The sequence below is a fragment of the Fukomys damarensis genome, unplaced genomic scaffold (genome assembly GCF_012274545.1).
Source record: "Fukomys damarensis isolate Sample0158 unplaced genomic scaffold, DMR_v1.0_HiC HiC_scaffold_38, whole genome shotgun sequence".
Lineage (NCBI taxonomy): Eukaryota > Metazoa > Chordata > Mammalia > Rodentia > Bathyergidae > Fukomys > Fukomys damarensis.
This window is the reverse complement of record NW_022900950.1, coordinates 34,875,166-34,892,425: the sequence shown is the minus strand read 5'-3', so window position 1 is coordinate 34,892,425 and position 17,260 is coordinate 34,875,166. Positions and strand designations below refer to the sequence as shown.

Sequence of the window (17,260 nt, the reverse complement as noted above, 5' to 3'; positions counted from 1 at the left end):
TGGACAAAGGGCTGTTTTGGGCATGTACATTAAATATTCTAAGCACCTAATTTGGATCCACTCTTCAAGAAGTCTTCTGAGAAATACTAATTGCAATGGAAGACAAGTAAGAGTGATGATACTATTCAGTGACAGACAATATATACTCTAAGAGTAACAGCCTTTGTTTTTTTTTTTTTTTACAATCTTTATTTGGCTTTACAAAAATGTGAAGCTTTGTAGGGCAAATTTATATCTACTTCTAGGTCTGAAAAGAAAATGAGAACTATATGGTATCTCCCTTCCTCTTCCTCTTGCCTAATGTGAAATTGTCAATTCAACACATGACCTCTGATTTCTAAGGTTAAAATAACTGGGATTTAACGTCTCCTGTGGGTTTCTTTTCCTTCTAACACCATTTCCATACTGACAGTATTATTTTAAAACTAAAGGATCACAAATGGAACCTGATAATTATCACATATTTCATATTCACTAAACAGCGGAAATATGGATAAAGCAGTTAATCTCCAATTCTGTCTAGGGGGTTTGGCTACCGTTCCAGGAAAAGAACTTCACTTAACAATCTGTTCCCATTTCTGGAAATTTTAAGGCACAGAAATGAAGAACAGTATGGCAATGCTTTACAGTGCGTGCTACCAGAACTATGGTATCTTAGTAGTACAGACAAATTTTAACACTGTAATACTGATCTTTAAAATACAGAACATGTTCTACCCTGAACTACTAGAGTAATTATTTTTTAACTTTTTATTTAGGGATAATATCAAGATCATAGAAAGTTGCAAGAATAAAACAAAGACCTCCCATATACCCTTTACCCAGATTTACCAATTGTTAACATTCACACCCTTATCGTTCACTCTCTTTTCTGCTTATGTGTATACCATCCACAAGTACATACACATTCATCCATAGAAATGCATGTGTACATGCATGCTTCCTTTTTCTAAAATACTAAAGAAATCTGCATATCTCATGCCCCCCAAATATTAATGTATATTTCCTAAGAATGGGAAAAATTAGCAATTTCAAAAACTTTAACATTGATACAATGAGTTTTTTACAAAGTTAAACATACACCTGCTAGCTGCCCCAGCCTTTCCCTAGGTATTTAGCTGAAAGAAATGAAAAATGTCTATCTAGAGACCTATACATGAAAATATACAGTAGTCTCATAAGAACTTGAAACTGAAATACTGACATGTGCTTTTATTTAAGTTAACCACTATATTTTAATTTTATCAATTGACTCAATAATGTCATTTATAGCATTCTTTCCTGAACAGTATAGGATGAAGCCCTGGATCTCTTACTGAATTTATTTACCATATCACTTGTCTTTACTCTGGAACCACTTCTATTGCTACTGTTTTTCAAAACATTGGTATCTTTTCCTTTTTTTTTTAATTTAAAAAAAATTTTGTGTTTTCCAGACAGGATCTCAGTATGTAGTCAGTAGTACAGGCTGGTCTTGAACTCACTATGTAGCCCAGGCTGGCCTTGAACTCATGGTGATCCTCCTGCCTCAGCTTCCTGAAAACTGGGATTACAAGCATGCCTGGCAACATCGATATCCCCATCTTCTTAGAACAGACTGATCCTTGTGCTTGGTTTGCTTGATATTTCCCCACAGTAAAGCTCAAGCCATGCATGCCTATTCACAGTATGCCATAAGCAATGCAGGGTGTGACACACAATGTCCCTCTGTCCATCACTGCTAACATTCATTCTCCCCTGGGAGAATAACAGTAGTTCCCTTGCAATTTCTAAAAATCTCTAGGCAGAGGCTTTGACATATGCAAATATCGCAGTCCTCATCAAAATATATCCCTACTTTAGCATAAATTAGTGATTCTTCCTTCAATCAGTCTTTACTATGATGGTTACAAAGTGATGACTTCCAACTCTCTCATTCCCTGCTCATTTATCAATTAGAACTCATTATTCTGCAAGCAAAAATCTACACTTCTCTCTTTTCCTTCGTCTTTTTCCTTCTTCCTTTCTTTCTTGAATCAGCTCATCAGCTCCTAATTTAAATAATAATTCATTATTGTTTTTAATTAACTGATATTTAATTTGTCCCAGATTTGACCAAGTTGTTTTCTGTGTTCTCTTGACATGTTCTTTTCTATTTTTATTTCTCTTTTTTTCCAGGTATGGGGAATCAAATTCAAAACTTTTGAGCTTGCAAGGCAGTCCCATTGCCACTGAGCTAATTATCTGGACCCTCTTTATTTCCTTTTTTAAAAAAGCACTTCCTTGTTTTCTGACAAAAAAAGATGTTCTACATACGTTTTGTACCTGTCTTGCCTCAGCCCTAGAATCAGCTGTTTCTCTAAGAAACTCTGCTTTCTTTAATGATGAAAGCAGCACTATTAATTGTAGAAAATAGTTTCTCAGCGCTATTTGAATATCTTTGCTTCCAAACTCTTACTGCAGAAAGAGCTAGGACATGTGTATGTGAACACACACACACACACACACACACACACACACACACACAATTGACCTTAGAAATCATAAGTTCTTACAAAAATCATAAATTCTTTCAGGTTACTCTAATTCCAATCTATTCCCATGGAACTTTTCCTTGACCTGCTCCATTTTTAATTCACATTTTCATTCCAAAGTGTGGAGATTGACTCTCCAAAATATTAACATTTATTCCATCCTACAATGAACCTAAAATAAACTCAGAAGTGCTCCACCCACACCACTTAAAAACTCAGACCTACTAAAAGTCAGAGTGTGTTTAAAATTCTTCCCTTCTCATTCCTGACTAAAGGTACATCTTTTAATAGTTACTGTACTTGCATTAATTGTATTTTTCCCTTCAGTGTGATTATATTTTAGTTTAAAATACCAGTGAATTCACTTGTTTGTTTTCTTCCCATCCTTGTAGAATTTTTTCCTGCCCTTGTTGATTTGTCTTATTTCTAAATATGCAAAATATTATTAGCATGCTTCCCCAAGTCAAACAAAATTACTATATGACCCAGCAATTCTACTTCTTGGAATATATCCAAAAGACTAGAAGACCTTGAAGAGATATTAGTACAGCCATGTTCATAGCAGCATATTCACAAAAGCTACCACATGAAAGCAACCTGAGTGTCCACCAACAGATGAATGGATAAGCAAAAGATGATATATACAGTCAGTAGAGTATTAGTCAACCTTAAAAAGAAAGGAATATGCTATAACATGCATAAACTTCAAAGACATTGTGCTAAGTGAAATAAGCAACTCACAAAGAGACAAATACTTCGTGAGTCTACTTAGATGAAGTACTTAGAGTTGTCAAGTTCACAGAAACAGAAAACAGTACGGTGCTTATCAGGAGCTGGGCCAGACGGAAATAGGAAGTTATTTTTTAATGGGTACAGAATTTAGTTTTATAGGATGAAAAGAGTTATGGAGATGGTTGCACAGTACTGTGAATGCATTTCCTCCCACTGAGCTGTGCATTTTAAAATGGTTATGATGGTAATTTTGTTACGTATACTACAATAAAAAAATGAAATAAACCCTAAAAACACTATCAATAGACCAGATGAAGGTGAGATAAGTAATTTTAGAGTGCTTTCTCTCAATTCTAATTAAAATTAAGACTTTTTTTAAGCAGTCAGCAATCTACACAAAGAACTACTGGGAGCTGTTATGAAGTGAGTGATTGTAGCCTCCAAAAATACATATGTTGTAACCCAATCCCAGACATACTACTATTTTGAGGTGGGTCTTTCAGGGGTAATCAGGCTATAGGGATGAAGCCCTCATGAATGGAATTAACTAGGTTAGAGAACTAGCTGCTTCTTCTACATTTGAGGACACAGAGAAATTGGCAAGTGTAACTCAGAAGAGGACCTTCCCCAGAACATGACCACTCTTACGCCCTTACCTCAAAATTGCATCCTCAACTGAGCAGCAATCTTCTGAAGTTTATTTAAAAACAAAACAAACCTATCACAAACACACTAACCTGAGATAAATTCAAAAGAAATATTGCACATTCCCCTACCTCATCCATCTTATTCCTCCACCCTACCCCTTTTAAATAGCACTGAGAAACTATTTTCTACAATTAATAGTGCTGCTTTCATACCTTGCAGGTTTATTTCTCCCTTTTTTATACCTTTACCCCCTTTTTTTGTAAGGTTAGGCAGATATAGGTATGTTTTTATTACCATTTCTTTCCCACATACAGAATAAAATACAATATCTCTTGGATATCATTCAATATAATTTATTTTTCAAGAAAACAATTTTAATTCATTAATTTGGCCCTCTGCTTGTTTTCTATTTCATTATTTTTACATTTATTTTATTAGTATTATTCTTTGTGCTGCTTTGGATTCACTTTGTTGTATTTTTTTCTAGTTTTTGAGTTGGGTATTGAATTTATTGTGACTGTTCCACTGGCTAGATAAATCTTTATCTGTTGTTTATCTTTAGACTATTTGAATGACTATGCCTGTGTGCATCTCATATATAGAAGGGATTTGCTTTATGAGTCCATTGGAAAAGTTTGTTCTTTCATTAGGTGAATTAAATGCTTCATACTTATTGACATGACTGATAACTGGTTTCACCACTATATAATTATTTTAGGATACAATTATTTTATGTATCATGTTATATTTACCGTGTCTGCCCATTTAAGTACATTTCTTTGCTTTTTAAACACACATTTTTGCCCAAATTTCATCCCTCTTGATTGGGTCAAATTCTTTCTCTAATATATATTCCCCAGGAATATACACTATTCCTGGAATTCATGGGCACTGAAGAGTTTTTCTATAGCCATAATATTGAGACACAAACCACATACAAAATCTGCGATTCACAATCTCCTTGCTGGAGTCTGTTGAAAATCTCCCTCCTGGTTCCCTCCTTCTCCCTGTTTCCTCTGCCAGACATTTCCACTATGCCCTTCCTGCCTTGGAGTCCATCTTTGCCAGAAGCAGAGCACCTACCACAGTTTTCAAATATAAATATTTTTAAAATTTAAAGCTACTTAGGATGAGAATGACTCCTTACCTTATTAGTGTATCATCATCCACAATGACTAGCCATGCTATTTTGTCATGGCTATGATTCAAAAATCTTTCCAAAATGGCAAATGTTTTTCCACAATGACCTAGGATAGTTAAGAAGAAGACTTAAGACATATCTGATTTTCTCTAAAATACATAGAATTGTTTTTTTTTTAATTTTCAAAGTGTTGTAAAAGGTTGAATCTTGACCACTTTAATGACCTGTAATTTTCCTAGAAATTGGTTGTCTCTAATTTCTAATTTTCATAGATATAATGAATCAATAGGAACTTTAAAGATTCTGAAGTCTAAGCTATGGGGAAATGGAGACTGGAAGAGATTAGAGGAACTATACAAGATCACACAAATAATCTCAGGTAAAGATAGAATTAGCTCTTCAGTCCAGACAAATAAGAAGGTCGCAAATCTCACAGCATCTCCAGGAGACTTATGTTGTGGAGATGCGCTTATGCTGAAGGAACTGTAAGAACTCTGAGCACTCTGACTACAGAGAAGTGATGGTGCAAAAGTGAAGATTCTACTTTGATTCATTTATTTGGTAAATATTTGCAACTAAGTTATTAACATGCCAGATACAGTGGCAGGTAGGAAGATACATATTAAAAATATAGTACTAGAAGGGGATGAAGGGAGGGCAGGGACAAGGGGAAAAAATGAGAACCAAGACCTGTCATGTAAAGGTACAAGATCCCAAAAATGAATGTAAATGTACTTTATACCTAAAATGTACCAATAAACTCAATAAAAAGAAAGAACAATACAGTACTAGATAAGAGAGACCCAGGGTTGGGGATTTAGCTCAGTGGTACGGCCCAGTCTGAACTCAAGTTTGTGATCTTCCTGCCTTAAGTACTGGGATTAGAGACATGAGCCATCATACCTGGCTTTCTCCTTACATATTTTTAACCACTACAGTATGTACTCTTGAAGCTTACTGAATAAATAACTTCATTTATTCCATAAGAATTCATTTATTTCATAATTTCAATTGCTTTGGGAATCAAAGAGAGTACAAACACAGGCAACAATATAGTCAGACTAAAAATAAATGAAGAAATCAAATAAAGAATAAGTGAATAAATAAATGATTATTAAAATAATCTAAAGTTTTACAAAGCAAGGTTAACAAGAAAAAATTCAACGTGAAATATTTTTTGCAAAACAAAGAATAGCAGTCTCCACATTTAAACTTGCCAGAAGAATCTGTAAATATAGAATTGGAATATTGTACCTTGAACTTTATTACCAAATAATTATAAATGACAATAATATAAAACAGGCCTCTCTGAGCTGCTTGGTTCCAGAAGTGTCGTCTGGCCAGACTAGTAAAGGTCTGTTCCCTTTCCAATGTGTACAGTGTGTTCCTTCCTGGGTGAATATCGTGGCAATCAAGCTCTTCGGAGTGGTAAGTAAGGCCCTTGGTCTTACTGTTTGAAAGCCTTCGGTGGCTGTTGAGCTCCTTGGAGTGGTAATAAGGCCTTAGGTCTTACATTTTGGAGGCCCCAGCGAGATCCCTGGGTGGGAACCCCCAGTCCAGCCAAAACTCCGTAGGGGGATCCAGCAGGAGACTCTCAGGCACAAACCTTGGAAATCCTCCGGAGGAGACAACGCACTCAAAGCCCTGTCTCACCACCCCGGAAGCTGGTGAGTCTACGCATGGCTGAAGAATGAGCACTACAATCTAGATATGGACTCTTATGAGCTATTATGCTTGTAAATTAAGAATTTATGAGCCTACAGATGATAAAAATATGTGACTTTTATGTGCTCTGGGGATCCTAATCCCCAACTTGTCTAAGAGATGCCTTTACAAATTGCTGTGACCCCTTAGCTAAAAATTTAAGTAAAATGATGAATCAAGGATTTGATTCTACCTAAAATCAGTGGAGAATGTAAGACCTAACTGAACTAAAGTGAGTCCATGTTGGATGAGTTATGGCCCCAGAGGCCGTTGTGTACCACTCCCCTTTGTAGTTGCACCCGTACCTTTGCTTAGGAATGTAAGACTGCAGAACTTTGTAATCTAAATCCTAGTCTCAACTGTGATTAATGTAAATTAACAGGTAAACATTTAGCAGTTCTGGGTAAATAGATAAAGATTGTTTCACGCTTTGTCTGCCCAGAAGGAATGTTTTGAAAACCTTGGGACATTCTGTAAGCATCTTGAGTAGACCCCCACCCTGCCTATCGCCTTATAAAAGGACCTCCGACCCTAAACTGGCACCTCTCTGAGCTGCTTGGCTCCAGGAATGCTGTCTGGCCAGACTAGTAAAGGTCTGTTCCCTTTCCAATGTGTACAGTGTGTTCCTTCCTGGGTGAATATCGTGGCAATCAAGTAATCAAAATAAACTTCTACAGACAAAATAGCTTACTATTTGTATTTTTTTTTTGTAAAAGGGTATGAGGAATAAAAAAAGTGGCAGTAATGTTGGATAAGCATCAAGACAAATAATAAAATGGTCAAATTTCTACTTTCATTTTTTTAAATTAAAAAAAAAAATGTAGCCACGCATGGTGATCAGGGCATGTAATTCTAGCTAGTTGACAAGCTGGGGCAGAAGGATTACAAGTTTGAGGTTAGCTTGGGAACTCAGTGACTGTCTCAGAAATAAAATGAAAAAAAGGAGCTGCATATATAGCTCAGCAGTTGAACAGCCTTGGGTTCAATTCCCAGTACCATAAAATGGGAAAAAATGATTTTAATTAGAAAACTTGGCATCAAAGAAAAAAAGCAGGTATACTTCCAACAATATACTAATGAAAAGATTAACACAGGTGATATAGCTTACTCTGAACATAATCAGTACAGCAAGGGGGTCAATTGCTACTCAGAAATACCTGTGAAATGTGAAGCAGACCATAATATTTAGGAGGATGGAAACTCAGTGTGGGAAGATAACAAGTTAACTTTGCAAGTCCCCTAATGGCCATGATACACTATGGAGATAAGAAAACTCTATTCTTCAACTCCATTATAACTTCCATGTGCTCAATCACAGCAATAAAACTGACTAAAAATGTACAACACTTTCTACTACAAAACCTTTGATTTGAAGAATCTGTCTACATCTGTAGGTAAAGATATTGGCCCTAAGAAGAAAAAAAACCGACAGGCAAAACCTACAGTTCTAAATAATTCATTTTATCCTAATTTGTTGCATTTATAGGATGAGGATTTTTAATAAAAGGAACTAAGGCCTTACCTCTATCTGTATTAGGAATCCCCAAATCCACAGTAGGGATGGCGCTGTCTGCATAGTCGCTGTAGTACTCGACTAGACTTGCCTGTCCCTCCCAAGTCTGCTTTACAATGGGTACTGAAAAAACACAGAGGTGACAAACACTGAGACAGTAATACAGGAAGCTTAAAAACCTGAAATGGTAGCACAGTCACCTGTAAATGAAGGAAAGAGTCACTTACTCTTCCGGTGTCCCAAGACTTGGAGCTTAATTTTTCGCCCCGAGAAGTAACTGCATTGTCTGCTGATGACAGCACATAGCTAAAAGCCTCTCCCTGAAGCATTTTTAAAATATCCTGGAGTCAAGAGTTTCTCATTTGTGGTGATAACTATATACCTATTCCACACAATAAATTTTCTAGTCTGTTTATAATGTTGCATTTAAATTAATTTTAACTCATTTTTCTCTTTTCCCTATAGGTTATTCCATTTTACCAACCCACAAATGGATTTTTAAAATGTGTTTTTTGGCAGGTGGGTGGTGGCAGTTGGGATCCCAAATGTCCCCCAGAAGGCTTATTTTGTTAAAGGTTTGGTGGCCAGCTGATGGACTCTCTAACCCTCTCTGCTCCGTGGCTGTCATGAGGTTAGCAGCGTTCCCTTGCCCCCATTCTCCGTCACAATATTCTGCCTCACCACAGGCCTATACTGCTGGACCCAGCACAACACACACAGACTATGTTCCAAAATGAATCTTTCAAGTTGTTTTTCTCAAGAATTTGATCACAGTGAGGAAAAGTTGCCTAATACAATGGGAAATAGAAATATCTCTACTGAAAGGAATATCTGGTGAGATTCTAGCTGAGACATAAATGTCCCTCCTAGACTGGAGTGTGGGAGGACCTTTCCAAACTGTGAATAGTGCTGTGCCTTCCTGGCAAGTGCAAGGTCCTGAGTTCGATTCCCAGTACCAGAAAAAGAAAAAAAAAAAAAAGAGCCCGTCTTCAAATTTGTATGCCGCTCGCTGCCCAGAGATTTCACTAGACTACCCAATTCTATAGTGAGCATAACCTTGCCACTGGTAATCACTGCATATGATGACTGGTATTAAAGACATATATTTGAAAAATGTGGGAGAAATAAAATTGAGATTCACTATAGACTTTAAAACTATCAACACTAGATAAGTTGTTGAAAACAGAACAGACTTTAAGTTTAGATGCATACCTGATATATAGACAGCTCCTGGCTTAGTATTAATTCATATATCAAATATCCAAATAATTGTTTTCTTCCCTCTATACATGTTTTAAAATTACTATCCAAGCATATCTATGCTTTAAAATGAGTTTCTGCTGTTGTTTTAGTAAGGGAGATTGTATTCAGATTTTAGACCCTATTAATTGAAGAATCTTAACTCTGGTGAACGAAATCTTCATTTTTTTTTTTGAGATTTTTATTACATTGGGAATGTTTCCTTGATTCCAACACAAATTAAAATAAATTATATGCCAAAACTGTCCCTGAAATGTGAAATCCAAATGTTTAGCTATGTAAATCAGCAAACCGGAGTCCAGCTCAAATAGCCCTTCACTCTTATATACAAAAGTGTATTATTTTATAATCCACTATTTACCAGCCTTTAAGAAAGAGAAACAATTATGAATTCTGAATACCTATAATGTTATCACCAAATTATCCATTAAATATTTTTATACATTAAAATATAAGTTTCTATTAACATAGAAAAGCAGACAATCATGAAGGGTTCCTCCTGTCAAAATAGTAAAAGAAGCACTAAAAGAGGACGTGCAAGAGGACAAGGAAAAAAGAAAAACTTTTTTAAAAACCTGACTTTGTTCTACTTTCAAATTTCAGCGCAACAAAAATCTTTTCACCCTGGCAGTGCAGTTGCAGTTTGTTTTACATATAATAAGCAAAGGGACTTGCCTCAGAAAGGCTTCTTGCAGCTTGCAGTCTTAAAAGTTCACAGCCTTGGGTAAAATTTCATTGCACAACTTTGGAAGAAGCTGTGAGGAAAGGTCAAGAACTTTCCTCAGTTCCCAGCATGGGTCCTTCAGCCTGTGCAAAGTCCTACTTTCAATTTCCTGTACCTGTAGCTCTGTCCTTTTATTCTAATAGCTTTATTAAACAGCACAGGTGTTTCCTCCTCGATTATCTAATTTAAATAAAACTAGAACCTAAGTCAAATGTGAGCCAGCTCTCTGCTATACCTAACTAGTTGACTTCAGTTCTAGTTTGAAATAGATATTTCATTAAAGAAACTGCTGTGTGTGTGATTAATTCCCCAACATCTGGCAGAGTACCGAGGACACAGTAGATGCTCAGTGAATACTTGAATAAGGAATGAATTTTGTAAGAATCACAATAAAAGCTGCAGGACTATTTTTAGAAACTAAAAAATTTTGTTCATAATATTAATTCATCCTTTGGTAGCAAACTGGTACTATTATTAACAATTACTTAGGGCCAGGGATTTGGCTCAGCAGTTCGGTGGCCTGCTTTGCAAGCTCAAGGACCCAAGTTCAATCCCAGTACCAAAAAAAAAACCAAAAAATAAAACAAAACAAAAAAACCATCATTTAAAATTAATAAAAAAAAAATAGTCCAAACATTTTATAGTAAGATATTATAATTCTATAATACCTAATACATTCAATAGCTTGTATGGGTCTCTCCTCTTATCGATCGATGTAGCTTCAATACTATTATGGTAGTTAAAAATTTGAAGATAAAGACTTTTAAAATAGCAAGTTAAGATTTTATGCACAATGAGAGTTTATTCTAAATTAAACTTTTAAAATATTGGCCTATGTTATTAACATAGTCTCAATTCTAAAATGAGTTCATTTTATTACTTACAAACTACTTCACATTGCATTAAGGCACTGCATTGCTCAAGAAATTAAACTGCTTACTTCTAGAGAGTGATATGATATCTCATTTTCAATAAAGAGAAGCATACTTTCTACCACATAATAATACCGAGTGCTCTTTTCAAGAAAGGTTGCCATAGGATAACTTAAAATTGGGGTAAAGTATAAAATTTACTATGAAAAAAAGCTCAGCTGCATTAATGGCATAAATATTTATTAGTGCTTTCAAGATTTAAGTAGGAGATGTATCTCACTACAAGGTAAAGAAACATAAATTTTTACCCTCTATCTATCCTTCAATAATTAATCTAATTACTTCATCTGATTAGAGTGTGGCCTTCCATCTGTCTGCATTTTAATGCAAGCCTTACCTTTTAAATAAGCAGATTGTGCCCAGGTACCTGCGGCCTCTTTCACCAAACAGTACCCCAGCTACCAAACACTCCTAATAAATTAGTTCCAATTTGACTTTCTAGACAAGATCACAGTGGTAAAGACAGGAAATAGGTTTTGTCTCTTTTTAACTTGAAAGGAATAAGGCATTTATTTTTAAAAGCTTGGGAAACTGTGAAAAGGAACTAAAGGCTGAGCAGATAGCAATTTGACCTCTTTAATTAGAGAGAGACTAAATAAAGGAGCAGAGCAATTCACAATGCAATATTTGATGAACACACACAGTGGCAGCCCAAGGTGCCCGAGGCACGCATTAGAGCTCCACGGCAGAATGATGGCAAGAACATGCCTAAGGTTTTCTGACAGCTGACTCAAGAGGAAGTCATCAAACTGCATATTAAAACTTCAGAGATCTTTTCCTTGCTTATGTATATTACATGCTCTGTTCAGTTCATCATCATATATAATAATTTTTGTTTTGGTTTGGTTTTTGGTTTTTTTTGGTACCAGGGATCAAACTTGGGTTCTTGAGCTTGTGAAGCAGGCACTGGAACCACAGAGCTAAATCTCTGGCCAAATATACAATAATTTTAAAGTTTCTTCAAAACCCTACTGCATGCTTGCCCCTCAGAAAGCACTGCTGTCTCAATGGTGTCAAAATGTATTGCTTTACAAAAAAATAAAACATTGCTTGTTTTTGCTAGCTGTGCTCTAAGAATACTGTAATTTAGTAATGGCGAACCTTTTAGAGATGAGTGCCCAACCTACAAGCCAAAACCTACTTATTTATCTCAAAGTGCCAACAACGTAATTAAATCTGAATATTGAGGTTTTAGTTTACAAAAAACAACTCATACATTAACATCTTTTGTCTTAAAAAAATAATAACACGCATGGCATAAGTTCCCCACCACTGCTCTAGCTCATTTATAGCAGAATCCAGGCAAATGTACTTATGAAGATGTTTCACAGTCAGGTAAAAAAAAAAAAGTACAACATTTAAGATATTTTTTAAAATTTTGGAACTTGGTTTTATGATCAATTTGTCCAACAGAGTATTAAAAAAGACTTTTTTTTTTCATTTTTTTTGAGACAGGGTCTCACTATGTAGTTGAGATTGACCTGGAACTCACTATGTAGCCAAGACTGTCTTGAACTCACAGTGATCCTCCTGCCTCAGCCTCCCAAGTGCTGGGATTACAGGCATGCGCCACCATGCCCAGTTTAAGAAAGAATTAGACACATTTTCCCTTTCCACGTCCATCCCTCATCCTCATTGGGGAGGTGATCAACCTTAATAAAACAGTATGTGCCCACAAATATAGCCCCTTCTTAATTGTTCAATGTAATTTCTTAATCTATGGTTTTTGCTTTCACTGCCATTTATTAGTGTGGGTGTGTGTGTGTGTGTGTGTGTGTGTGTGTGTGTGTTACTGGGGATCAAACTTGGGTCCTTGCGCTTGCAAGGCAGGAGCCATAACCACTGAACTAAATCCCTGGCCCCTTTCACCGCCATTTAACTTATGTTCCTTCAAGTATTTCTACCACAGAGTGCACAGAGAACACGAAAAAGAAAACGGTGACCCAGTCCAGATATTCTGGTTGATTACAACAGAAATCTGCTTGGACAAGACAGAGTGGCAGTCTAAATTCCTAGCCCAGTGTGCCTTGGAGATCACATGTGGGCTTCAATTCCTTGCAACATTCACTGCTAGTGAAAATGAAAGTCTTTCACAGCTTCTGGCCAAACACAAGCTGACCTTGAGCATAGCAGTACAGCAAGATAAATATCAAAGATCATTTATACAGTGTTAGGTTCATCATACATCCAAGGAAATTACAGTATTATCTGTGCTGTGGCAGACAGAACACGAGGATTCAGGAGATGGAAACCCAAATCATCCTGCCTCCCTACTAAGGAGACCACAAGGAGCAGGGCTACCGTGCATCATTCCACACTCAACTTTCTCCATGATATCAAGTGAATAACAGTAGCTGTCACATCACCAGGAACTGTAAACATGAAATTTAATGATGGTTTACTGTCTATATGAAAAATACACCAGAACATTTTTTAAAATCAGCAGTGAGAAGCAGTTATGATGGCACTGACATTGTCATTGATAGGATTACTAGATCATTCTTTAGCCACCTACTGGTTACACTAGACATCTAAAAGGAAGAGCAGAGTTCAGTAGGCTAGAAGGCTTCACTTCCACGAGCAAAATGGGGAACAAGGTCCCTAAAATGCTCCTACCTTAGACAATCTCCTCAAATTCACATATTTTAGCTTTTAAAAAGCTTGCCTCAGAAAACTGATTATAAAAACAGTAACAATACTTTTTAGGGCTCATGTTAAAAATTTTAAATCCAAATTAACATCAACAAATCAATACCTCTGAACTTGGGAAATTTGTTTTTAATGATCTTAACAGGCTTTTAAGATTTTGTAATTTTCAAAGAATTTTGATTCAAAATTCAAAAGCCTATGAATAGATGCTAAAATGATTATCTCACTTTTATATAAAATTATAAAAACAAGCTATTCAAAATTATTAAATTGAAATTAACAAACGTTTTTATTTTTGTAGCTTATAAAAAATACAACAGGGAGGGTTCTTGATTTTACTGTTTCACAGTCACCTGAAAAATGTGTTTCAGAGGAGAAAATGCTTACCACCACCAAGCCTACCTCACCACTACAAGGCCTCAGAGGCTGCTTTTGCCAAAAATACTTGACTCTTCGCTTGGGCCTACAGATGTCCAATGGGTAAGAAAAAGCAGAATAAAAGCTTGGCATCTCTGCCTTCATTTTACATCAGTCTCCTCTGCCACTTTAAACTTTAGGTCAAATTCCTGATCAACTCTGCTTGTGGATATGTTAATTATTTTAAAAGGGCTACTCTAAAAGCAGTAATCCTCCCCTTTCAAGGCTGAAGACAGCAAGATAGGAGTAATTATTTCCAATATTTGCAAGAACATCATACACAACAGATTATAAATTGCCAACTTTTACAGCATCTTCTTGCAAACCACCAAAGTAACACCCAGAAGTCATTGTCCTAATTAATTTCATCTTGTTTTTCTGACTTGTTCTACCTCTAAGTCAGTCTCTCTCCTGTAGCTGCCTAGAATCCAGGAACAAGATCTGACGCATAAATATCCTGTGACAAGTACTGACACTACTGTACTGTTCAAGCAGCAGCAAGTTTCTTACCCAGTATGACTAACACTGAGATAGTGATCAACCAGACCTGAGATAGTAACCAAGACTTCTTGAGTATGCACGCTTCTTGCCTCTTTGTTCTTCCCTTATATAAAAACCCAGAGCTACTGCCAATACCCCAAAGATAGGGCTGAGGATGCTGGTCCTGCTGCTTCTCCAGTATGGCCATACTGAATAAATTCCTTTCCTGTTTTCACCACCATGTGTCTCCTCTTTGGTGAACTGGGGCAAGTGGCAAGCCAAGTCAGGCCACAGGTCTAAGACTCCAGAATACTACTACTATAGAAGTACTTCAAAGAAAATGAGTTCTCCTAGCTGAAAGCAGTCTTAGCAGCTCCCCACTCAGGCCCTCCCCACCTTCCCCATAACTACTGACCTCCCCATGAACTTCTAGCTAGACAGTCATATTAAGTTTTATAACCCCCAAGGAACTATATGCTCTGTAAGCAACTATATTCTGTAAACAAAGTTTATGATGCTCTGTTCCCCTGTGATTCATAAGACACTGTCTTTTTAAAGGCTAAATTATTAAACTGTCTGCCCTTCTCTTGTTCCAATAAACGGACTTGCTGCACCACTAGAAACAACACCCTCCCCCCAACTAAAGGTATAAAAACTGAAACTTTACTTTGTTCAGTTGCCCAGTACTTTGGATATGAGTTTGCTTGGGCCAGGTGTACACTTAATAAATCTTCCTGATTCCCACCTGGTCTCTCTTGTCCTTTTAGAATTCTGCAACATTTCTAGTGACCATAAAGGGACCAGAGACAACAGAGTTGCTGTCTCCTTTACCTATAGGCATGAGAGGGACCCAACGTGTGGAAATCCTAAGACCTCTGGCATCACTCAGTGAGACTTCAGCTCAGAGAGTGAATCAGCCTTCCTGCACCCAGAAACAACACCCCCTCCCTTCCAGCGGAAAAGGAACCAATGGGATTCGGGATGATTCTGGGACAACAGCACACTAAAAGATTGTGGTAAGGTCTTGGAGCCCAAGGGAGAACCCATCTTAATGGGGACCTGATCACTTCTTGGGGTATAGCTAACCTAGTACTTCAATTCAAGGGGAATCGGGGAAAATCTATAACCCCAAGCTTGTAGGTAACTCTCAAACAACTGGTGGGATGGGCCCACAATTGACAGTGACTCACAAAGAGGAAAGTCAGATTCCAGGAGAGTCAAACAAAACCCACACCCAGGTTGGAAGAAACTGAAATGAGAAAATACATGAGTACATGCAAATAAATGGAATGAAAACAGCTGGGAAAGCTCTAGAGAACATGGAGCACAACAGTGAGGAAATCACTCCAGGCTTTAAGAGCTCCCAGGCTAGAGCTTGCTCAGCATCACCAGCCTAACACTGCCTGTAAATGTCTGAAAGCCAAAACAACCCCAGTCTGGGTCTGCACAGTCAAAGTTAAAATACTGTGACCAAGCTCTACTGGACATAAGGTTTATAAGAGAAACCAAATTACAAATTTTAGCTAATTGACAAATGTACTTTGGGATTCCAATTTGAGTTAATCTTTAATTGGTGTGCTTAAAACATTTCTTGTACATTACATATTCTTAAATTGCAATTATAGAGTTAATTTGCTTTTCTCTCTGTTGATTTAAGATAAGAACACTAATTCAATGTTACTGTTCATTGGTAGCCAGTCAAATTTAAAATATAACAATCTGAGAATAGAAAAAAGAAAAAAGGGCCACTTTAAAATCCAAGGGGCTTTAGCCAATTTTGTCATGGAAGGTTTATAGACAGAGAAAAAAAATATTAAGAAGGCTGTAAGTACAAAAGATATACTTTTGATATAAAAGGGTTTTATCTTGTTAAAAGGATAAAAAGAGATAATAGCAAGACTGGAAAGCTTATGTATGTCAAGAAAGTGTGCAGAAGTGATTTATTAAGGAAATGTGTATGTGTGCTTGTTGGTTTTATAAAAGCCCATGCTATTCTTTCTAAAAGCTCCTTGTTGCTCAAAAGACTCAAATATATATATGGCTGATTATTAATTTGATAGAGCTCACACTATGCCCAAACCAAAATAAACCTGAGAGTGATTTGCAGAGTAAATTTGGAAAGAGAAGTGTCAAAACCTACCCCATTAGGATGTATGTTAAGAAACTTTATAAGAGGCTATACAGGGACTATAGAATAAAGCTGACACCCCCCACCCCTGAGGTTGAAAACTATGTGTAAAATATATTGACCCTCCCTCGATGTAGGGTGGCCAGCCAAAGGAACCACTGACAGAATAATAACTGGACATGTATATAGGGTGGTAACTGGGGAAGGAGGACGAATAGGGCATCCACATCAATTTTCTTAGATTGAATCCTTGTTAAATATAGTCCAGTTTCAACTAGCCTGGTTACAGCCCTGCTTAAAGACATGTTATAAGATACTCATAACCTGAGCCATTCCTAAAACAAAAGAGAGGAGAATCAGCCTTACTAGGAAGCTCAACAACAACAGACAAAAAAAAGGAGACCAAAAAAAAAAAAAAA

At 36.6% G+C, this 17,260-nt stretch overlaps 1 protein-coding gene across 1 annotated transcript in view; it reads right to left on the bottom strand.

Moving 5' to 3' along the window:
- The window catches only part of B3glct (beta 3-glucosyltransferase), a 114,671-nt gene that overhangs the window by 31,785 nt on the left and 65,626 nt on the right, over positions 1–17,260 (bottom strand). The window contains exons 10-11 of the mRNA XM_010623884.2: positions 8,261–8,374; positions 5,041–5,140 (exon numbers count right to left, since the gene is read on the bottom strand). Of these exons, the coding sequence (XP_010622186.1) occupies positions 5,041–5,140; positions 8,261–8,374 (214 nt within the window). The remainder of the gene's footprint in view (positions 1–5,040; positions 5,141–8,260; positions 8,375–17,260) is intronic.